Source organism: Carassius gibelio, chromosome B1, assembly GCF_023724105.1.
Source record: "Carassius gibelio isolate Cgi1373 ecotype wild population from Czech Republic chromosome B1, carGib1.2-hapl.c, whole genome shotgun sequence".
NCBI lineage: Eukaryota > Metazoa > Chordata > Actinopteri > Cypriniformes > Cyprinidae > Carassius > Carassius gibelio.
This window is the reverse complement of record NC_068396.1, coordinates 27,118,226-27,143,274: the sequence shown is the minus strand read 5'-3', so window position 1 is coordinate 27,143,274 and position 25,049 is coordinate 27,118,226. Positions and strand designations below refer to the sequence as shown.

Below are 25,049 nucleotides of genomic sequence, written 5' to 3'. Positions count from 1 at the left end.
GGTCTCCAGGGAGCGCTACTCCCAATTATTTCCGCCCGTGAGCATAGCGGAGCTGGGACGCTCACCACCCCTTCAGGGGCCTCTTACAATAGAGGTCAGTCTCGAGAGACTGATTCCCTTAGTACATTATTTAGCAGCGTGGAAACTACTGCCAAACGTATCTCAATGGGTCTTGCGCACAGTAGGGAAAGGCTATTGCATTCAGTTCGGGCTATCCACCGCCGATGTTCAACAGGGTTACACTGACAGTAGTTGGCCCCCAGCAGGCTCTGGTGATGGAACAGGAAATGAATACCCTATTAAGGAAGGAGGCCATCGAGGTGGTACCAGCCGGTATTTCATAGTTCCAAAGAAGGATGGGGGGTTGTGTCCGATCTTAGACTTATGTCAGCTGAACCTCTCAGTTATGTAACTGTTCAAAATGCTCACCATCAAGCAGGTTGTAGCTCAAATCAGATCCGAGGACTGGTTTGTCACAATAGATCTCAAAGTTGTGTACTTTCATATCTCCATCCTTCCACAACACAGGAAGTTTCTGAGGTTCGCGTTCGGGGGCAAAGCTTACCAATATTGAGTACTTCGATCTTGCACTCTCACCCCGCACGTTTACGAAATGTGTAGATGCGGCTCTGGTTCCTCTGCGAATGCAGGGCATTCGCATTCTGAATTATATTGACGATTGCTTGATTTTTGCTCAGTCAGAGCAGATGGTAGTTCGACATCGAGATGTCGCTCTGACACACATAATAGGGAGCTGGGTTTGAGACTGAACGCCAAGAAAAGCGTACTTTCTCCAGTTCAGAGAACCACCTATCTAGTCGTAGAGTGGGATTCAACCATGATGCTGGCACCTCTGTCTCCTGCTCGGATCGAGTCGATCCTCACCTCAGTCACTCACTGTCAAACAGTTTCAGAGACTGTTAGGGCTGATGGCAGCTGCGTCCAACGTGATACCTTTTGGCCTCCTGCACATGAGACCCCTACAGTGGTGGCTCAAGTCCAAGGGTTTTTCCCCGAGGGGGAATCCATTTCGAACTATTAAGGTCACGCCGATGCCTTCCTGCCTTAGACATATGGAAGAAACCTTGGTTCTTGAATCAGGGCCCGGTAGTAGGAGCTCTTTGTCGCTGTGTAACGCTAGCGACAGAAGCATCCCTCACCGGTTGGGGTGAGGTCATGAGTGGCCACCCTGCCCGCGGTCTGTGGAGTGGACGCCATCTGACATGGCATATAAATTGTCTAGAAATGCTAGCTGTGTATCGAGCATTAAAATATTTCCTCCTAGACCTGAGAGGCCGCCATGTGTTGGTGCGCACCAACAACACTTCGGTTGTCTCTTATATCAATCACCAGGGAGGTCTGCATTCGCGCCCCTTTTACAAGTTGGCACACCAGATCCTCCTGTGGTCCCAGGGCAAAATCCTCTTTTTAAGAGCGGTATATATTCCTGGGAGATTGAATGTGGGAGCAGACATGCTGTCGAGACAGGGGTCGAGGCCCGGAGAATGGTTGCTTCACCCCGAGGTGGTGGAGCAGATATGGAAAATATTTGGCAAAGCCCAGGTGGACTTATTTGCGACTCAGGAGACATTGAAAAAAGTTTATCCAGCTCCTCTGGGACGGGACGATATGGTACAAACCTAGCTTCGTCTGTACGCCTTTCCCCCCATCGCTCTGCTCCCGGGAGTTCTGGTGAGAGTACGCCAGGACGGGGTCCATCTGTTGCTAGTAGCCCCGTTCTAGCCGGGCCGACGGCTCTCCATGGGAGATTCTGATCAGGACAGATCTACTCTCTCAGGTGCAGGGCAAGTTAATTCACCCTCGTCTGGAGTTGTGGAAGTTGTGGGTGTGGCCCCTGAGGGGGCACAGTTCATTGCATCCGGTCTCTCAACCGAGGTTGTTGAGACCCTCCTCCAATCCAGAGTTCCCTTTACTAGGAAACTGTACACCCTGAGGTGAAAACTCTTCACCTCATGGTGCAGAGACCGTCAGCTTGACCCTGTTAACTGCCCAGTTGGTACAGTTCTTGAGTTTCTCCAAGCTAGGCTCTTTGCGGGGTTAACTCACTCCACCTTAAAGGTTTACGGCCATTTCTGCTTACCATGTCCCTTTCAACGGTCAGTCAGTGGGTAGACACCACCTAATTACACATTTCCTCCACGGTGGGCTGAGGCTGAGGCCTCCAGTAGGGTCCCATGTTCCCCCCTGGGACTTGGTTGTGGTTTTAGAGGCTCCTTGTAAAGCTCAATTTGAGCCAATTCATGACATCTCAGATAAACATCTGACTCTTAAGACAGCCCTGTTGCTGGCTATCACCTCTCTAAAGAGAGTTGGAGATCTTCAGGCCCTCTCGGTGGCCCCTACCTACTTAGATTTGCCCCTGGTATTACCAAAGCATTTTTATACCCTCGAGCGGGTTATGTTCCTAAAGTTCCCTCTGTCACAGCACAACCCATAGTACTGCAGACTTTCTGCCTTCCTCCCTTTCGGGAGCCAGACCAGGAAAAGCTAAATTGTATGTGTCCAGTTTGAGCGCTGGATGCATAAGTCCACAGAGCTGTGGAGAAAATGAGACCAATTGCTTGTTTGCTATGGTCCTCCTAAAAAGGGTTTTCCTGCCTCTAAGCAGACCCTAAGTCGTTGGATAGTCTAGGCTATCAACGTATACTATGAGTCCTCTGGTCTTCCCCCTCCTTTGGGAGTCAAGGCTCACTCTACTTGTATGACGGCCTCTAAGGCCTTCTTAGCAGGTGTGTCCCTCTTGGACATCTGCAACTCTCGCCTTAGCTGTGCTCTTCGTATACACACCATACAGGGGTTTGGAAGTCTGGCAGCATGGGCACATCATTCCCCAAAGCGTTCGACGCAGGTTGAGTTCCTGAAGAGGAACATCCCAAGGTTACAAATGTAACCCTAGTTCCTCAAAGGAACGAGACACTGCGTCGTATCGCCATACTCCCGGCACCCCTGCTGGTGCTTGCTTCCCTACTCAAAGCTGAAGCCAGCTGCGCAGCATGTGCCTTTATAGCTTCCAGGTTGCTACGTCACGCCCTTCCATTGAACAGATTGCAAATGATATTCAGAGTCGGTCTTGCCAAAGGCGTTTCCCCAAATCGTTCAACGCAGAGTCTCGTTCCTTCGAGGAACTAGGGTTACATTCTTAACCTTGGGACAATCTCTTTGGCCAAGCATTCAAATAATGCATCTCATAATCTTGTACTGCTGTTATAGCTATAAGAATTACTATTAATAGTGTTCATCGTCTACTTGATTACGTCCTTAATTAATTTTTCTGTACATTTCTACAATATGTACATTAACTGACAGTCACCACTAGGGCTGTCACTTTTTATTCAATATTCGAACATGCATTTGTACATGACGTGAAATATCCGTAATTGAACTGTAAATAAAATATCCAGTTTTTAAAATGCCATGTGTGGCGCTTTTTTTACAGTCTGATTAGACCGTTTGTTTTTTATTTTATTCTTTGTCATCTTATCCAGTAGAGGGCACTCTAGACATATTGTAGCGTAGGCCCATGACCAAATCAAGCGAATAAGAGCTAGTAGCCAGGCACTAGTGGTGGAAATTATGATTCTTTCAAGAGATTCCTTCATTTTCAGTTCATTCACCAAAATTATTCGTTCAGATTTGTTCACTAATTCGTTCAGTGACCATTTCTTCATTTTACACAAAATATGCCAGTAAGTGACGAAAAAGAGTGTCTTAAGTCAATGAACGTATTCACTTGTTACAAAAACTGATTAAAATGTGTGCATACTCGCATTCAATATATACAGTTTTATATATTGTTTTATATATATTTAAGTTGTTCAAATGAACAAAGCACAAGATTTTCTTGCATAATTATAATTTTAATTGTTTGGTCAGACAGTTCATATATTAGCCTATATATTCACATTCATAAATCGGGGATTAAACTTGGAATTATGTTCTGTATGCGCGTATGTGCACAGTACCTATAACTGCGCTTTGCATTTTGCGAAATTGACGTGCTAAATGGCAAACTGACCCGTTTTACTCTCATTGATTTCATTCACGAATGAGATAAGCCATGTACCAGTTCTTTTCATTCACAAATGACATGGGTCAGTTCATTCAACTCGTTCGCGAATGACGTGTACCAGTTCAGTCATTTCGTTCACGAACGATATCTCTAGATCTCGTTCAGACTCATATGAAACTCATTCAGTGAAGGGCGTATTCATTCACTACATTCAACAAATCAGATGCAAAGCATGTCATACTTGAAGGCTATTGGGTCGAGGTTGAGTAACTCTTGAGTAAATCTTGACAGGATGAAACAGTTCACAGAGCTACCCGGTTCTGCGAGCTGCGCATGCGCTGCTAATAGCGCCACGCTGCTGTGGAGGGAGGAACTTCAGTGAATGAGAAATATGAGTCAGTGGATTACGTGAACGAGAACAATTTGTTCACCTAAAAGATTCGTTCAAAAAGAATGATTCGTTAACGAATGACACAACACTACCAGGCACGTCTGTGCACTCCGAACGTGTGTTCTCCACCATGGGTTACATTGTAAATAAAAAGAGAGCCGCACTTAATCCAGATCAAGTTGATAGACTGGTGTTTCTTGCAAACAATATTAAGAAATTAATTAGGCTAGGCTATATGCCTTACACCTGCTGCTGTTTAAGTTGTCACGTTATTGTTTGTGCCTGTTCTGAATCGTTTTTTTTTCTTTTCTTTTTTCCTTTAGCCTAGTGTTGTGGGATATGCATAGTGGCACTTCATATAAGTTGATATTCTAAGTTGATAACCTGCTGTTTCAAACATTAAGTAAAAAAATAATAATTCAGATAGTCCTCAATGTTAATACACGTGTGATTGAATCTCCATTAGGCTATGGTGTTTTTTTTTTGTGTGTTTTTTTTTAATGTGCAGGAGGTGCAATATATAAATATATTATAGAAACTTTATTTTCTGTAAAGCTGCTTTGCAACAATTTGTAATGTGAAAAGTGCTATAAAAATAAACTTGAATTGAATTGAATTGATTTATCTAAATTAACAAATATAAACAATAACTGCCTACCTGGCGATTCACACATCATGGAGAGAAATTATATATATAAAAAAACAACAGCCAGAAACACCCAATGCCTACAAGCTCAGTGATTTAATACTCCCAGATTATGAGAAATGCACAATTCTATTTACATAACATATCTGTTCAAGAAAAAGTCTGATGGTGGCTGCTTTATTTATATCTTTCTTTAGCTTTCCTCTACTTAACAATCCTTTCTGTTTTAAAATCGCATAAAAACATAAGGCCCTATTAATTGTACACAGGGGCAACATATTTGGGGGTGAAGGTTGAGATGATACTGAGTACTGAATAAGTAGAGGGCAAGGAAAAACCCATAACTTTTCCCTACGGATTTATACATTTAAAAGTAGAGTTTTTGAGATGTGATAAAGTGATCTTAAATGGAGCTTAAAATTATATTGTAGGTCAGACAAAAAAGACAATGTTGCCATTACTCACCTTACTATGTTCTGCCAAACCTGTATAAATGTATTTCTTCTGTAGAAATATAAAATAATATTTTGAGAAATATCTTGTTTTCTTCCTTTTTTTTTCTTCTGTGGAAGTCACAGTAGCTGAAACACATTAGATTTACCGTAATTGCACATTTCCAACTTTTAACATTTTTTTGTTGTTGTTGCTGTGGTCAATATCAAAGCCACACATTTATCCAGTTTGCTGTTATGAAGATTGCTTCAGAAAAAGATTATTTCTGAGTCTGAGGACATGAATATCTCAGAATCATTATATATTGGTCTGAGCCAACCGAAGGCCAAAATTCATGAATCATACCATAACATTGACAGGAGCTACAGTAGGATGTCTTTGACCTAGTTAAGGAAGGCAATAAAAGCGATGTTATTAGACTAAGGGAACATGGCAAGGTGAGACAGACACAGAGAGCCAAAGAGAAAGAAAAGGAAACACAACACACAGGACCAGTTATTGATCATTACTAACCCTAACAGTATGTTTAGTATTCATATAAAATCTGTGTCTCTGATCAGTAAAATATCTGTGATTCCATCAATAGTGTCGACTCCATGGTGTAGTTTTCTGAGAATGGGGTGTTTTTCTTGAACAAGGAAACGTAACAAACCAACATGAACTTCAAATACACAGGAAATTCTTCAAGTGTACACAGTCAAATATCTTTTAGGAGCACATGACAAACTATATCACACTGTCAAAGCACATGTCTTACTCTAACCTTACAAACCACAAAAACCCGTGAAAAACTAGTCAGTCCACATTACTGAGAGCAGTCAGTGCCATTCACTTACTGCATGCAATTGAGTGATAAGTGAGTGAACGATACATGCAAACTTGCACATGAGATTGAATTCCCCCACTTACACCGAAACTATGCAATATAATGCTGTACATGACTGGTATTTAGATATGATTGCATAAAAATCCCATTTCATTTTGTCCACTCAGGCCAGAAATGTGTTATAAGAAAAGAAAAGAAAAAATCATAATACTTTATTTTATTCACTTAATTCCTTTAATATTTGAATATTTGATTCCAAATTTGATTCCATTTGATAATTTTTTTTTTTTAATCATATTAAAATCACTATTCCTCTGCTTTAACCTGAGTCAGATTTGGTGAACTGTTACTGCAAAACTCTACACACAAATCTCTACATTTCTCAGTGCTTTCACCATGTGATCATTTAGAAAGCACTAATTCAATATTGTTCACTCAAGTCTGCAAAGTTTGAGCTCAGTTAACACACAGTTACCCAAGTGGAAACACTAGGAGTCAAATTTTATCACACATCAATCAGAACCTTCGATGAAGATAAAAGGGACAAAGTCAGTTTACAGTTTTTCTCTATGGAAATGGTGCATTTCTTAGATCAGAAATGAAATTCTCAAAACTACTTGTTTTACCCCCAATATCATCTAGTCACTTGTGAACATAATAACATTTTCCAATTCTTTTGAACAAGTTGCGATTGCTTTGTTACAATCATGCAATTAATTAAGTGCATTTGTCTGTGATTTCCTACATCATGAGTTGCTATTGTCATGCTGCTCAAAGTGTATTATATAGTTCTCTGTGCAATAGTCTTACCCCTCAAAACCTCAAGTCATTAGTTCATCGTATAAGTCATTACGGTAAATGCAAAATGGTTGATATAGTTGTCAGAAACTGTCAAGCATATTTATTACACAGTTCTATTAGACAAGTGAATCTTGACTTTTACTAATGAAGAGAATATAAAGTAGTTCAACCAATGACCAACCAGTTCTCTGAAATAGCTGAAAGTAACATGTCATGAACCTTCAATTGGAAATCATATATAGACACAGAGGACAACACAAGAGTTACAAATTCTGACAATGGACTTTCTAATATATATTTTTGCCTTTGTGGCGATATTCCTTTTTCTTTTCTATTGCACAATGACAATGTAAGGTTTTTGGTTGTTTTTTTTTTTTTTTTTTTTTTTTTTTTTGGTTATAGACCACTAATAAAAGTGTAACTGTGAATCATATCCAGTCTTTTTTTTCAATCAATATCCTACATACAGTAATATGCAGCCTTCTGCATTTCAGTACAGTTACTGGGATCCAAACTGATGCCATAGATTATAGCAGATATAGAGTGTGGTGTTATTTTGACAACATGGTTATACTTGTTTGTGAACAATGACACAAGGGCTTTACTTTCTGATGGAACTGATATGTCCATTCACAAATACTTACTTTTGACAGATGGATTTAAGATTTTAAGTAAGTTACAGGCTTTTGCAGGAAATCCATTGTTGAGAATTGTTTTGAGAAATGCAAATACTTCTTTGCAAATATTACATTAAGGATGATTCGAGAAATGCACCAAAGCAACTGAGAAAAACTGTATTCAGGGTTGAAACAATGGGCCTCATTCATGAAACATATGCAGAACTATCTTTTTTGTGTGTAAATTGTTTGTGAAGCCGTTCTGACATAAACTTCCGAATTCATGAAAATGTTCACATTTTCAAAATGTTTTTTCAAACTGATGACACTGAATTTTGATGCACTGCCATAATAATTACAAGTTCATTTGCCCTTGGCCTCATTTTGAATTTCTTATAATTTTTTATTATTATTTTGCAGCTTTAGAGTTGATAACTGTAAAAGGCAGCGCTCGTCTCTGTCACTATTTACCCGGCTGTAAATAGAGTAGGTATGGGACAAATACATAAACAACCTATTTGTACAATGACTGCCTACAATGATGGAGTCAATATTATTGGTTACTGCTTTATTATATTAAGTACAATTCTTAAAAATTAGCAGGATAATACTTTGCCATCGTTAATATTCTATACCATAGCAACTAAAGCCTCTCAGCTGGTAAAACGCTATGCTACCAACGCATTCTCAAGTGCCGCCAGCCGGTAGTTTTAAGAAATGTTTAGCTGGCTAAAAACATTTTGGTTGTCAAACATTATTGAATTATTGAATTATGATTACTGTGAATTTACTCAAGTCTATATTTATGCAAGTTTCATGAATGAGGCCCAAAAGATCCACAAAGAGGTCAAGGACAACACAGAGGAGAAGGAGTACAGAGTAGAAAAAGAAATTAAGAACAAGGAAGAGTAGGAGGTGGATGTGGAGAGGGAGTACGGAGAGGAGAAGGAGAAAGAGGAAGAAGAGGGTAGGAGGACGACAACATGGAAGAGAAAGATGCAGGGCAAGAGCAAGAAGACAAGCAGTCTCTAATACTTTAGATGATACGTGCCAGGGTTGGATCAGGCATGTGAGAAGATTTCACCCCTCTGCCTGGCCAGGGCCAATATAGTCTTTGATGTTGAATTGTTGTTGTTTGTTGTATTGTACTGTACTCTACAGTACATTAAATTAAAGAATAAAACAATTGGGGATTAGCACAAGCAACAATTATTACTGTTTTTTTTTTTTTAGTATTATTTTAAATGTATATCATCGAGTGTGTAAGACTGTGTTGTAGTGTGTTCGTTTCTGAGGGTTTGTTTGTGTGTCATGTCTGAGAGCAATTTTTGAAAGATTGAGTGGTTAAGAGTGGAGAGCTTAATTTTGACCTGAATATAGGAAGTTTGGGGAATTGAGTTAGAAGTTATGGATTTGGGTTTAGTCAAAAAAGAGGAATAATTTCAACGACACCAATCTGTGGCAGACAGAAACACTGAAGAGGGACGTCAGGAGCCTTATTGTCATGGTGTAAAGAACAGAAACTGCTCTTTGTTAATAATTAGAATCTTTTCTGTGAGGATCCTAGGCTCCTTAACATTAGATCACTCAAAGCAGTTAATGTAAATGAAGTAATCACAGATAATAGATTAGGTGTAGTCTGCTTGACTGAAACCTGGCACAAACCAAATGATTATATTGTTCTAATTGAGTCTACTCCACCAAGATACTGTTATAAGCAAGAGCCCTACCAGACTAGTCATGGCAGCGTTGTTGCAACAATATATAGTTATCTCAATGTAAATGATACAGGTTTAACAGGTTTAAATACTTCTGCTTAAAGGGTCATGAAACCCCCCATTCAGCACTGGTTAGTTCTCACCACAGTTAAAAAAAAAAAATGCTAAAAAGTGGAATTGTGAACTATTTTTGTTAAATGTGTGCCAAAATCATCTCAATTAAAAGAACCAAAGACTTAAACTATACTTCAGTCTGTGTGCATTTAATTTATTGAATACATGAGTTTCACAATTTGAGTTGAATTACTAAAATAAATGAACTTTTTCACACCATTCAAATTTATTGAGATGCACCTGCAAGAATTGCTGTTAACAGTGTTAATCGTTTGTTTATGTCATAAACTGAATTTTACAGTATATTTCTGGCCTGTAAACATCAATTTGACAAGCTAATACTAAATATATTTTAGAAACTTAATTTTCTGTAAAGCTGATTTGCAACGATGTGTATCGTGAAAACCACTATTCAAATAAACATCAATATAATATCATATATATATATATATATATATATATATATATATATATATATATATATATATATATATATATATATATATATATATATATATATATATATATATATATATCACGATTCTAGATTTTATCACAGTTCTTTGTCATGTTGTTTTTACTATTTTGCAAGTTGTCTAAGCACCACAGTCAAACTAATTTCCCTATTATAAAGATAAAGCCTTTCAAGCTAACAAAATATAATAAAAAAGGCAGATATTTAGGCCAAAGTAGGCGGAGATAAAAAAAAAAAAAGATATTTGTCAGTATTTTATATTTGTTATGATAAGAAGAAAGATATACATGACAACTACATATACAAATAAAACAAACAATGCTTTATTTTTCAGGTACAGTAGGTGTATTTAGCAGGAACATTCAACAATATAAAAATAAAACACTATATAGACTGATTCCTAATACAACTGTTTTATAGATCTTCAGTCAAGGTTAGCGAGTGATTTTTCTCTTTGTGATTTGTTGTTTTATTATTCTTAAAGGAATAGTTCACCCAAAAATAAAAACTCTGTTATCTGTCTGTGAATTCTGCCATAGTGTTTTATTTTTATACCGTCATTTACTCACTCAAAAGTTGTTTTAAACCTGAAGGAGTTTATTTCTTCTTCTAATTAACGTGAGTACATATTTCATAGTGTTAAAAGATGAAGAAAAAGATAAACTTGTTTTTTTCAACCATGATTTTTCAGTTTGCCATAATTGGTTAAAAGCTGCCAATGCATACTGTCATCATGGACGTCACGTACGTACCAGGAAACAAAGACTTATTCTGATAATGTTGTTTCTCAAGTTTGTCAACCAAGTTGAGCAATGCTCTCGTGCTCTCAGGCTCTCAAAACTCTCATTGGTCAGTTCTTCAAAAGAAAAAAAACCTGTCACACTTTAAATATCGGCTCACCTGTCTGCTAAGCTCCATTAGAGGGAACCCTTTAACTGACGACTGGAAATTGCTAAACGGATTAACCTGGATTGCCTTTTTTTTGTGGAGAAATAATCAAAAGGTAAGTTGTTTTGAAAATGTTTTCAGTTGTTGTATCTAATCAATTTGTATAAATATAAAATGTTATGAAAATGAATCTAAGTTTAAGAAGACAAAGATTATTGTGTGTGTTTTTTTTATTTTATTTTTTTATTCTTTTGTAAATCCTAAAGCAGCTTTGAAGGGTGTGTGTGAAATTTAGTACGTTTTAAGAATTCTGTAAAAACTTGGTTATTCTGTTTTTGTTTGTTACTTATGCAGCTCTTGATACCTTTTAAAATGTTGACATCAAACTCACCACCCATGTGAATTTTGATTTGATTTGATTTTTGAACTTTGGTGCATCATACTTATATGCTTCATTTTCATTTTTAGGAATATTACTAAAAGAACAATGGAGTGGAGGATTATAGTACCTGTTCTGTGTCTAATTGGTAAGAACCTAATAGTGATGCTTGTTCTAAATAAGTAGTGATAGTTAATGTTCCTAACTGCACTTAGGTTACAAAGGGATTTTATGGTCAGAAACTATTATTCGAAATAAAAACAAAATCAGGATCACAGCTAAATGAAAAAGAAAGTGACAAACGTTCTAATCAAACTTTTTTCACAACAATGCAGATGTATAAAGATCTATCCATAGCCTACAGTGATACCTGTATTATCATATTTTTTACTTTCAAACTGGAACAGTTCAGTCAAATAGGCTTTGCTGGAATAGAATCTAGCGAATCTAGAGTTTAACAATTATAATTATAATTTGTTTAATTTTAAATGTTTATTTTTTATTTTTATTAAATTAAATAAAATTTTCTTTTCTTTTGTTTTTATTTACTTTTAATTCTATCATGTCTCATTTTCCCTAATTTCACCTTAAACAGGATTCCTATCTGTGCCAGGATATGTTGCTGGCAATAACAGCACTGACACCACCAACAACAGCACCAACATCACCAACACCATCGCCACCACCCCCTCCACCAACAACAACACGAACATCACCAACACCATTGCCACCACCCTCTCCACCAACAACAACACCAACATCACCAACACCATCGCCACCACCCTCTCCACCAACAACAACACCAACATCACCAACACCATCACCACCACCCCCTCCACCAACAGCACCACCAACAGCACCACCACCAGCCCCACCAACAACAGCCCCACTACTTTTGACTTTAATATAACGTTCCACATTGATGAAACTTTCAATGCAAACTTCACAGACATGACCAATAGTGCCACAATAGCCCTTAAAAACAGAATCGTCTCTCAGGTAATATTTTTAGCCCATGAGGAATATATATATATATATTTTTCATCCTGTTATGTTGCTTGATATTGCAAACTGGTATTTCTTATCATAATGTTATAATATAATATAGTATTTAAAAATACACTGGTTTAGTTCTACCATTTATTGCACTTTGTTATCCTTAATAAAAATAAATGAAAATTAAATGTATCAAAGTCCTAACCTGTTTGTTTATCTTTTGTAGATTACACCAGCTTACACTCAAATTAAAAACTTTCAACGCTTTGATATTCTGCAATTCAGGTAAAAGAGAATGAAACAATATACAAATGTTTTTTTTTTTTTTTTTTTTTTTGTCACATCATGCTAAATTAATTTATACATGTATTAATTGTTTGGTTTGGTGCTAGAATGGTTGGTTGTATTGTTACTTTGTCTGTCAACTGACTATTCGTTCACCCAGTTCATTCGTTTATTCTTTACATGTGTGCCCTATCAGGAATGGCTCCATTGTGGTCGACGGAAAACTGATCTTTAACAACAGTGACTCCAAGCCTTCTGTGGCAAACCTGACACAAATCTTGAATAATGGAAATTTTAGCTTCAAAGTCCTGTCCAATCTCACCAGTGTTGCTGAGGTCACAACAACTGCTGGTCAGTGTGTGTTTACAGATTTATCTTTCAATCGTTAAGATTGCATTACTTTACCCCTGTTAAAAGTGCATGTATTTTAGTGTTCAGAATCCTTCAATTATTAACTATATCACTTTTTCTTTTAATTCTTCTCTAAAATGAAACAAAAGGGACAACTACAACTACTGCTTCAGCTACGACTCAAGCTGTAACAACCTCAGCAGGCACTAAACTGTACATTGTAGTCTTCAAAATAATGCAAAACTTCACAGACGACCTGTCAAACCTGACCTCTCCTGCAGCCATCAATCTGACAAACACTGTCATTTTTCAGGTAATTATTTTGTCCTTTGAATAACAGCAATACTTCAGTTGAAAAATAATCTGAACTTTTGACTAGTTCATGATCTTAAAATTAAAATCTCTCCTGAATTGTCTTTCATTTATTGTAGTTTGAAAAAGTTTTTAAAACTTTGAAGAGCTACAGGCGCATGACTATCCGGCAGTTCAGGTAAATGATATAAAATTATATATTTATATACAATCAAAATGGCAACATCGCAGATTAATTTACACACATTGGTTGATTGCTTTTTTTTGGTTTGTTTGGCTGGATTCATTGTTCAGTTTTGTATTTACTCTTTATTTGATCATTATTCCCTCTCAGGAAAGGCTCCATTGAAGTAGATTCTTCTGTTGAATTCGACAAAGCCTCTCCTCCTACTTTACAAGAAGTAGCTAAAGCCTTTACTGATGCTGTTAACAATGGAAACTTTACATTGCAAATTAATGCAACATCTATACTAGTTACAGACCCTTCAGCCCCTGGTCAGTATACATTTATTGACACAAGTTTTCATGTAATGACTCTTACATATTCTCTGTGATGGGTTTAGCAGCTAAAATAGTATTACATGATAGACCAGGCCAACACTTAAATATAAATAACATAAGAATGAAAGTAATGGGGGCAGGACGATACCCTGTTGTATATAAAATCAGCAAAGACAAACTATAAATGAATGATGTTGAAAGATGTTTTATGATGTTTTAATATGCTTTTAATATTTCTTTTCTTTTTCTTTTCACAGCTAACAAGTCTCCAGTCTTGGCTAGTATTCTCACTGCTTTCTGGATGACGCTAGCATCACTTCTGTTTTCCGCTGTGATGCACTAAGCATCACCTTCACACATAAAATCATGCGACTGCAAAATGATTGTGACATTTTGGATTATTTTGGCCACATTTAGAATCAGCAGGTCACAAATGAAAACAAGCCAAGTTATGATCTACCTGTAACATTTACTAGTCTTTCTTGCCACATATAGAGCCTGGTGATACGTGTAAGTTATGGTATTTTGGTTTCTGATTTACAAAAAAAAAAACACACTGTTTGTGCATGTGTACACTTGGCTGGAGGATTAATGAGGATTGGTTTATTGAAACCACATCTGAACATTTCTCTATGCCACAGAAATGGCACAAGTGAAAGTTACCTGTAGAGTTATTATGTTGAAATTCAAAATTGAGATCGCTTTGTGCTTTTGAAAACGGATTTAACAGTAAATACATTTACCAATGTATTAGTTTGATTTTGAAGATGTGAAATGTATGTATTTAACCTTTAAGTTAATGAAAGATGTTCTAGTAAATGCTCTGTATTATGTTTTATGAAGTACTAATGTTTAATAAAATGAAGGTGGAATCCTGTTCCGTTGTAAATTCAGTGCTGCAAAAACTTTACAAATAAAGACTTTATTCAAACAAATCAACTTTTTGATCTGTGACAGCATGAAGAACTGACATTCGGTCTGTTCCCATATCTTCAAAATTACTTTTAGAAAACATCAGATCACACAAAATTGCAGGGAGATGTGGGCAAGCGGTCAAGTGCAATATAATACAAAGTTCAACCACTTTTTTTTTTTGACTGTCCCAAACGTTGATATACATTTTTACCACATATCTGCTGCAAATGACATTAGTTTTTAATCTTAAAACTGTACAAGGAGTTTGTTACAACCTACCCTGCACTGTAAAAAAAAAAGAAAAGAAGAAGAAGAAGTTTGAATAAAACAAAGATTGGTGTTGCTTGCTGTTTCTTTGTAATTTACAAGCAGAATTTGAGTGATTTAGTTTCTTCCATTTTCCAGGGCGGGTTGGAAAAATAGGTGGGGTGGGAAACATGAAGCAACAATAAAAAAAGCAGGGCGTGTTAATACTCTTTAGTCACTATGTCAAACAGAGGCTTAAACTGATGATGTAAGAACATTCCTAGCCTCCTATATCGTATATTCTTTCCGTTTCCTGCTATTGTGTAAACCCTAATATGTGTGATCAAAAATGCACTACTGGTACCAGGGTTAATTATAGAAAGCCAAGATGAAAAAAATAACAAATAAAAATATGTACATGTCAGAATGCATTAACTTTAATATCAAATAATTTACAATATATAACAACAGGAAGCTAAATAATGTCAACTAAAGATAGTAGCTTTCAATAAGAATAAACAATTGAAGTGAAGCACCTTTATTTGTACACTTTATTCCAAACCAACATATATATTATTTTAATCTGACACAAACAAATACATTTACACAAATCCCAGATGAATAATATGTAAGTAACAATGATGTAATAAGTTATTTTATTTAGTAGTAGTTTTTAGTTAATATTAACTTTAGTATTAGTAATGTGTGGATAGTAACTTGTGGTCTGTCAATACTATAATATACATATACATACAGTACTATATAGTATTACATAGGGTATATACTATATCTATCATGCTAGAGAATATATAAATATAATATATACCCTACCAGATATTTAGTAGATTTTTTTTTTTGGTTTTTAGTTTTAGTACTTGATAGTACTAAAAAACTACAGAAAAATAGACTTCTACAACATTTGTCCATTCTTCACTAACAAAATCAGCTTAAATATTGTATTAAACAAAGTATTTTTCATTTTATATCTTTTGAGAACGTTCCTAGTACACTTTAAATTACAAACACATGACAGTTTGGGCTAATAAAACAGTAATAGCTGGAGATCAGAAATGGCCATAGCACTATCACTGCTGCTACATTAGTGACAAATGATATTATTGGGGCCTTAGATAAGAAGCAACATTCTGCTGCATTATTTGTTGATCTTTCTAAGGCATTTGATTCGGTTGATCATGGAATGTTATTGACCTAACTACATTCAGTTGGTTTTAGTGAGAAGGTGTAAGGACTGGTGAAAGGAGTGGCAGGAAGCAAGTGTGAGTTAATGGGTTTTTAATATAATGAAAGACACTGTACATGAAGACAGGAACACAGGTGATACTTGGCCAGGGATACACAGTCCGAGAAGATGCAGGTGAGTGGAGGATCCGAAGTGCTGTGATAAGTTGGCAACAGGAGAGGGTGACACAGGAACTGCGGTAAGAGGTAAGTGATGAATCCAACGGTGAGATGAGATGAGTGGACAGGGAGACAAGACAATCCAATGAAGAAACAACACAAAGAGAGCAGAACATGAGACGAGGAACTGAAACAACACTCTGACAAACACAAGATGCTAGGGAGGAGTAATGAGTGACAGTTGTTGCTGATGACAATTAGCAGAGACGCCCAACAGAAACAATCAGTGCTGACGCATAACACACAGACTTCACCCACATAGTGAAAAACCCCGAGATCACGGTTTACCAACCGTGACAGAAGGCTGTTGCATGGTTCCAGAATTATTTGGCAGATTATATTCAATGTGTTTATGCTGAAGGTTATAAATCTGATTTTCTTGAGATAACTAAAGGTGTCCCTCAAGGATCAATCTTAGTGTCATGATTCTGCCCTCGTGTCCTTGATTTTTCCTAGTCTTGAGGCAGGATCATGACAGACCCATGTTTTGTGTACAAGCGCATGGCCTTGTCTTTGGGCCATGTGCTTGTGTTGTCTCGTTCCCTTGCCCCGCCCCCTTGTTATCCCAGTCGTGTCGTGATTGTCCTATCTGTAACACCTGTCGTGTCTTGATTAGTACCCCTATTTAGATCTCCTAGTGTGCTCTGTCTTGCGTCGGTTCATTGTGATTGTACCTGTGATTGTGATTGTTCCACTCTGTGATTGTTCCTTAAAGAAGTGTTTGTATTACCGTGAGTGTTTGTTTATAGTTAGTATTTAGAGTCCTTGTTTATCTTGCTAGTCCAGTCCTGTTTTAGTTATTTAGTCTTTACCTTGCTCCGTGTTTTCCCCCTCGTGGGGTTTGTTTTCCCCTTTTTGTAATAAACTCTTTGTTTGAGAATCCCTGTCTGCACCTGAGTTCCTCCCTTACCAAACCTTGACAGAATGAACCGACCACAATGGAACTCAGCAGACAGGAGGCAATGCTGGATGGCATCAGCCGGCCAGCGAGATTGTTTTGAGGGCTCTCGCCTTGTGGTGTTCCGGGGGACCAGGGGAGGTCGTTCCGGAGCGAGCGAGCGAGAGGAGGAGCCCCAGAGGTCCCCACCTACCCAGCTGCCCACGGTCCCAGAGGGTCGTGTCCTGGCCGTGGCAACCCTGGGGGATCAGGCAAGTCCCCCCCAGAGTCCTGAGGCACCTCCCACTACCTTCAGTCTCCCCAACAAGCGAGGGAGACGGTTTTCATGGGAGTCGGCTTCAGAGTCTTCGGCGTCCGAGTCTGCCCTGTCCGAGACCAAACTCCCCCAACCCGCCTCTGACCCAGCTGTAGCCTCTGCACCGCGCCCGAGGAGGAAGAGGAAGAAGAAGGGGCCTGCCGGTCCTGTGACCCTGTCTCCTCCCGAGCCAGCAGCGGTGAGCGTGCCTGAGCCAGCAGCGGTGAGCCCTGGCGTGCCCGTGCCAGCAGCGGAGAGAGCTGGCGTGCCCGTGCCAGCAGCGGTGAGCGCTGGCGTGCCCGTGCCAGCAGCGGAGAGAGCTGGCGTGCCCGAGCCAGCAGCGGTGGGCGTGCCCGAGCCAGCAGCGGTGGGCGTGCCCGAGCCAGCAGCGGTGGGCGTGCCCGAGCCAGCAGCGGTGGGCGTGCCCGAGCCAGCAGCGGTGAGCGTGCCCGAGCCAGCAGCGGTGAGCGTGCCCGAGCCAGCAGCGGTGAGCGTGCCCGAGCCGGCAAAGAGAGCTGCAGTCGTGAGAGCGGAGGAGAGAGCCGCGGCCGACTCTGCAGCAAGGACTCTTGTACAGTCGGTCTCTTCTCATAAGGAGATGCCTATTATCCTTGCTGCTAAAGCCTTTTCTGATTATTTGTCCCGTCTTGTCCAAATCCTAGAAGTCCCCGTCAGTCCTGTTTTGTCCCCTGACCCTGTCCCCAGAAGTCCTATGTGTCCAGCCGTTGTCTCCCCGTGTCCGGTTGATGTGGCCCCGTGTCCGGTTGATGTGGCCCCGTGTCCGGTTGATGTGGCCCCGTGTCCGGTTGATGTGGCCCCGTGTCCGGTTGATGTGGCCCCGTGTCCGGTTGATGTGGCCCCGTGTCCGGTTGATGTGGCCCCGTGTCCCGTTGATGTGGCCCCGTGTCCTGTGGTCCCCCCGTGTCCAGTAGATGTTGTCCCCCCGTGTCCAGTAGATGTCGTCTCCCCGCGTCCCGTAAGTCTTGCCCCGCGTCCCGTAAGTGTTGTCCCGCGTCCCTTGTCTGGTCCTGTCATGTCCCCTGTCAGTTGTCCCGAGACCCCTCCCCGCCCCTCACCACCCAGACCTGCCCGTACCCCCCGTCGTCAGCCTTCGTCCTGTCCTCCTAGGATTCCTACCCCACCCACCCGCCCTGGTCTGTCCCCCATGAACTTTGTGGTCCCGCCCCCTCCCCTTCCCTGTTTGTTTTTTTTTATTTGTCACCCCAACCCTGCCGTTGTGTACTCATGTTTGCCTTTGTTGTTATTTGTCATGTCCTGTTGGTTTGTGTCTGTGTCCCAGTCTGTCATGTCAGTCGTGTCCCGTGTTTGTTCCCTTGAGGAGCGTCTGGAAGCCGCTCCTTAAGGGAGGGGTTCTGTCATGATTCTGCCCTCGTGTCCTTGATTTTTCCTAGTCTTGAGGCAGGATCATGACAGACCCATGTTTTGTGTACAAGCGCATGGCCTTGTCTTTGGGCCATGTGCTTGTGTTGTCTCGTTCCCTTGCCCCGCCCCCTTGTTATCCCAGTCGTGTCGTGATTGTCCTATCTGTAACACCTGTCGTGTCTTGATTAGTACCCCTATTTAGATCTCCTAGTGTGCTCTGTCTTGCGTCGGTTCATTGTGATTGTACCTGTGATTGTGATTGTTCCACTCTGTGATTGTTCCTTAAAGAAGTGTTTGTATTACCGTGAGTGTTTGTTTATAGTTAGTATTTAGAGTCCTTGTTTATCTTGCTAGTCCAGTCCTGTTTTAGTTATTTAGTCTTTACCTTGCTCCGTGTTTTCCCCCTCGTGGGGTTTGTTTTCCCCTTTTTGTAATAAACTCTTTGTTTGAGAATCCCTGTCTGCACCTGAGTTCCTCCCTTACCAAACCTTGACACTTAGGACCTATTCTGTTTTCAATTTTTATAAATGATTTGGATAGAGATGTTCAAGCCAAATTACATTTATACGCTGATGATGCAGTCGTTTACACCCAGGCTTCCACCATTTCAGTAGCAGTACAGGAACTTCAGACTGCATGTCAGGCATTGCAATACACATTATTGAGTCTAAAAATGGTTTTAAATACACAGAAAACAAAGTTTATGGTCTTATCAAAAGCTCGATTACAGCTACTTGGCATTTTGTCATTAGATAGGAAATCAATTGAGAGAGTGTCTTCATACAAGTACTTGGGGATATGGATAGATGATAAGCTATCCTTCAATGAACATATTACTGCTTTAGTTAAGAAACTTAAACTCAAGCTTGGCTTCTATTACAGAAACAAAATCTAGTGCTAGGAAGAAACTTGTGGAAGCTACTTTTCTGCGTGTAATTGATTATGGAGATATATTTTACATGCATGCTGCATTTTCCATCCTGTGTCATGTAGATTCAGTTTACCATGCATCACTATGATCCATAACAAATACAAAGTCCCTTACCCATCACTCCATTCTTTATGATTTAATTGGTTGGACATCACTTAAAATTAGTAGACAACAGCACTGGTATATCTTTATAAAGCTAAACTTGGCAAATTTCCACTCTACCTCTGTAACCTCCTCTCTGTTTGCTCTATTCAGCTACGCTCCTCAAAGTGATTGACTTATAATGTGCCACGAGTTACAACCGAATTGGGAAAAACTGCCTTTTCTTATTCAGCACCTTGGGGGTGGAATAATCTACAAAAAGAGCTAAAGTTAGAAGCCCTTATGTCCATAAATGAATTTAAAACTACCGTAAAGAGTGTTGTGATGGATACATGTTCTTGGTTTTCTTAAGAGTCACATTGTGTTTTATATATTTATTTTAATATTTTGTTTAATTTAATACTTCTTTTATCGTGAAAATGTAATTTGGTGTTTGTTATGTATGCATTTGTTGTGATTTGGCTGCTACCTTGGCCAGGTCTCTCTTGCAAAAGAGATTCTGAATCTCAATGGGACCTCCTGGTTAAATAAAGGTATAATAATAAAAATGTGGTACTCGATTTCATGGTGGAAGATTCAAAAGTTGCATTTGTATTAGGCTGGGGTGTTCTAGAAGTAACTACTTCCCCTGTAATATAAAATGTGCAGCACACATGACAACATTATGTTAATTTGTGAATTGTACTTCACACACTCACCTGCTTTGATAGTATCAAGTATGATGTCCAAAGGTATGGTACCATTCACAGCAGTCCGTTTAAGAATTTTCTCAACCTCAAATGTGCTTGGAACTGTAGAAGAATTCTCAAAGATCAAAAAGAGTCATATCAACTTTAATGGAGCCCCTCCTGAAAAAAAAAGAACAAAATAAATTATTAATTAATTAATTAATAATAATAATAACCCCAAGTATCCTATAAAAATGGGATCCAGTTATTTAAAATATCCTGGACATCTTTATGATGAATTTGAAAGATCACATCTGGCATGCTTACACGAAAGAGTTGACTTGCATCACTTGTATCCTCTGAGATTGCTTGCACTGTAAATTCTGTTTATCTGCAAGTGATGAAAATATTTTTTTTTCTATAAATAGAGTACAGCCTGAAATGTATAATAATATTATATTAATAATATGCACTCCCCTCATTTGAATAAAAATGCTTATTCGATCGTCATTTGCAGACATCTTGAACTTAGTATAACAGGAATCATGACTTTTTATGTTTAGTTGGTTGTTTATTTGTTGAGTTCCAATCCATTGACAGTTGTTTTTTGTGTTCTACCATGTACTATTTACTTTAGTCCCATTGCTCATGGTTGCTTTTACTACTCTATTAGCTAAAGGAACATTCCTCTTAAATGGAGGTGTGCCACTTCCCCTACTCACAATAGATGTATTTCACACACACACACACACACACACACACACACACACACACACACACACACTTTTTTAAAAAGTGATAAATATAACTTAATTCACACCATATTTCTGATATTATCGATCAATCTTATCAGATTAATTTTGATCGCTCAGTTTTATTTTATATCCGTGAGTGCAGTACACCTGCAAAGCGTTAGCACTCGTTAGCTTGTCATTAGCGTTTTCATTCGAAAATCCAGTTCTCGCTACAGTTTTTCACAAGTTCATCAAACAACCGCAGTAAGAATATTTAATCAAGCACGGTGAGTAATGGCTTCTCCTGCTATTGTTATTTGCACCTCTTGCCACATGTACAGTTTATCTAGCTCTGTCGCAGATGAGGGATTTACATGTGATAAATGCAGGGAAATAGTTAGGCTGACAGAGAAGATTTCAGAATTAGAGACATGCATCCAAACTTTAATTGAGGACAGTAAGAATGTTAGGGCTCTAGATACGGCTGGATGCGTCTAGCTCAGTGATTCCTGTACATTGTTCGGTTCCAGCAACAGAGCCCCTGCAGCAGGGCAACTGGGTGATGGTGAGGCAGCGTAGTCGTGGGTCAAAACATCGCTCATCTGTTCCGATCAAAACATTAAACAGGTTCTCCCCACTCAGTGATGCACCCACTGAGAAACCTAATGATTACATTATTTTAAATGAGTCCACCCCCCAAGATTACGGTTATAAACATGAGCCGCGTCTAAAAGGCAAAGGGGGAGGTGTTGCTTCAATTTATAACAACGTTTTCAGAATTTCTCAGAGAGCAGGCTTCAAGTATAACTCCTTTGAAGTAATGGTGCTTCATATAACATTATCCAGAGAAACAAAAGTTAATGATAAATCCCCTGTTATGTTTGTACTGGCTACTGTATACAGTCCACCAGGGCACCATACAGACTTTATTAAAGAGTTTGGTGATTTTACATCTGAGTTAGTTCTGGCTGCAGATAAAGTTTTAATAGTTGGTGATTTTAATATCCATGTTGATAATGAAAAAGATACTACTAGGTACTAGGTAATAAAGTACTAGGGCCGCTACTCTTCACGCTTTATATGTTACCCTTGGGAGATATCATCAGGAAACATGGTGTTAGCTTATAGTTATATTTCTTCGCGGCCTGGTGAAACACACCAATTTGAAAAACTAATGGAATGCATAGTCGATATAAAAAACTGGCTAAATTCTGAAAAAAACAGAGGTGTTAATCATAGGACCTAAAAACTCTGCTTGTAATAACCTAGAACACTGTCTAAGACTTGATGGTGGCTCTGTCAATTCTTCATCATCAGTTAGGAACCTAGGTGTGCTATTTGATAATTTGCTATTTGCAATCTTTCCTTAGAAAGCCACGTTTCTACCATTTGTAAAACTGCATTTTTCCATCTCAAAAATATATCTTAATTACGGCCTATGCTCTCAATGTCAAATGCAGAAATGCTAATCCATGCATTTAGGTTAGAGGGTTAGATTATTATCTATACCGTTATAGACACTGACTTGAAAATAATTCCTGATTCCCAAAAGGAGCTATAATAGTGTTTTGACCTGATCTCACTAGTGGAGTAGTCTTTGTGTTTGTCATGTTTGTGTGTCATCTGAGGCCAGAGTTTGATTGTGACAGAAAAAGTCTTGCCTAAAATATTTTATCTTAAATATTTGGATTCAGAAATTTGAGATTTGTACAAATTGGTGTGTAGTTTTGAGATTTTGTTTCTAGGTGTAAGAAATGGTGAATTGCTTTATGAATAGTGTGACAGTAGTCAAGAGAAACTGTTGTGATTGGTATTTATGATTGTAAATGTATGAATGATGAGTGGTTGTGATATTTATCACTGAAAGTTTCATTTAGATTGTATCTTAAGTGTATGCTTCCCTCGTCAAGGGTAGGAGGATCAGTATTTGTGCCCTCTGTTGTTGGTGCTACAGTGGTGGACACATTTGAAGTATGAACCTCTGTCACTGGCTTCCTGATGTTAGTGTTGTTGTTGTCAATATTGTTGAATATACTGTTGTAGAATTTAATACAGTAGATGAACCCTTAGCAAGTGTAGTCTTAGTTAATTCTGGTTTATTTCCAACAGTTTCTGTTGCTGTTGTCCTTGATGAAATTGCTGGCAATGTTGATGTCACTGGTACAAAGGTTGAAATATCAATGAACAGTACAGTAGATATAGAAATGAAACAGGGCTAAGTCTGGCGTGCTGCACACGGACCAAGTCCAGCTTCAGTGTCGGTAAGTTATGGCTAACTCATTTGGTCGATTCAGTCCAAAATCTGAAAGTGAGTACACAGGCATCCAGGCTGGGTGTGGCAGATGGATCGAGGCTGATTGCAAATTAAAACAGACACTATTTCAACTGAACAGAGATGACATAACTGAATTCAATGATGAACTGCCTTTAACTATCATTTTGCATTATTGAGACACTGTTTTCCAAATGAATGTTGTTCAGTGCTTTGGCGCAATGTATTTTGTTTAAAGCACTATATAAATAAAGGTGATTGATTGATTGATGGAAAATTCTCTAGCAGGTGAACATTTTTACTGAAAATGGCCCGAGGGTTTGTGCATGAGGTAGATGTAAATAGCCTATCAGCAAACGTCAGATTGGTAAGTTTTAACTAGACTTTAGCGGAGTCAGCAGTTCGCTTGACAGAAAATAATGATCTAAACCTAAAGTATCTATTGTTTTCTATTGTTGGTGGGGTGTTATTTTGGTTTCCAATCACTGAAGGAAGCTATGCAAGGTTCTTATGATGGCAGCTGCAAAACAAAAGTCACATGACTGAAACCCATGAATAGTCATCATTACATAGTTTGTCAAACCTGTTTGGGGCACTGCGTTTGTTGTTCCAGGTGCCACTGTAGACCATACAGTTGTGTCTGAAACCAGTGTCTCAGTTTTGGATGTTCTTTTAGCTGTTGTACTTTCAAAACTAACTCCCACACCTGATGTAGCTGATAGATTTGCAGATGAAATAGCAGTTGTTGTTATTTTTGGAGCGTTTGAGCCATCCTTTAAAGTTTTTGCCTGTGTACTGGTTGAAACACCCTCTGATGCTTCAGTATCCACTGGTGTCCAATTAAATGTCAATCCCAGTGTATTTCTAGTGGTTGTAGGATTTATCTTGCCTGTTAGCTGTATTGCAGTAGTTGCTGGTGTGTTCAATGGAGTGGCTGTTCCTGGAAAAACAGACATTGTGAGCTTTGATGACTTGGCTGTTAGTTGTGCTGAGGTTTCTAATGCTATGTTGTTTGAAGGGGTAGTATTTGGTAGCATTGCTGAAGTTGTAGAATGTGTAATGCTTGTTTGTTGTCTTGAGTTGGCAGTTGGTAAGACTGTAGTTTCTGAAGTGGTGATTGTTGCTAGCACTGCTGAAGTTTGAAGCTCCCTTGTGGTTTCCAATATTTGTCTTGTGGTGATCTTTTTGTTTGCTGATGTGTTGAGTTTTCCGAACATCCAAAACTGATATATAAAATATATATTAAAATACAAAATATCTGACATCAGGCTTTACACAGGGTTTAATGAAATTGTGAACATTTCTTAAATATTAATTTCTTATTACTTAATTATTACTTAATTAGTTATTTCTAAAACGGGGTACAATTTTTTTTTTTTATTATTGTTAATATATTATTTTGC

The 25,049-nt window shown here is 38.7% G+C and overlaps 1 protein-coding gene across 1 annotated transcript; it reads left to right on the top strand.

The window, feature by feature from the left end:
- Positions 1-10,971: 10,971 nt before the first annotated feature.
- On the top strand, positions 10,972-14,718 carry LOC127948529 (uncharacterized). The gene is made up of 9 exons (XM_052545006.1): positions 10,972-11,074; positions 11,428-11,486; positions 11,934-12,337; positions 12,561-12,619; positions 12,816-12,970; positions 13,120-13,283; positions 13,402-13,460; positions 13,617-13,777; positions 14,041-14,718. Exons 2-9 carry the CDS (start codon positions 11,447-11,449, stop codon positions 14,124-14,126), a joined length of 1,128 nt encoding a protein of 375 aa, XP_052400966.1. The 5' UTR covers positions 10,972-11,074; positions 11,428-11,446; the 3' UTR covers positions 14,127-14,718.
- The last annotated feature ends 10,331 nt before the right edge of the window (positions 14,719-25,049 follow it).

What these genes read in the sequence shown, in the direction of transcription:
- LOC127948529 (XM_052545006.1), top strand. Translation starts at nt 11,447, where the DNA reads ATGGAGTGGAGGATTATAGTACCTGTTCTGTGTCTAATTG. An exon ending in AAAACAGAATCGTCTCTCAG is followed by an intron (nt 12,338 to 12,560) that starts GTAATATTTTTA and finishes TATCTTTTGTAG; the next exon opens with ATTACACCAGCTTACACTCA. An exon ending in TGAGGTCACAACAACTGCTG is followed by an intron (nt 12,971 to 13,119) that starts GTCAGTGTGTGT and finishes ATGAAACAAAAG; the next exon opens with GGACAACTACAACTACTGCT.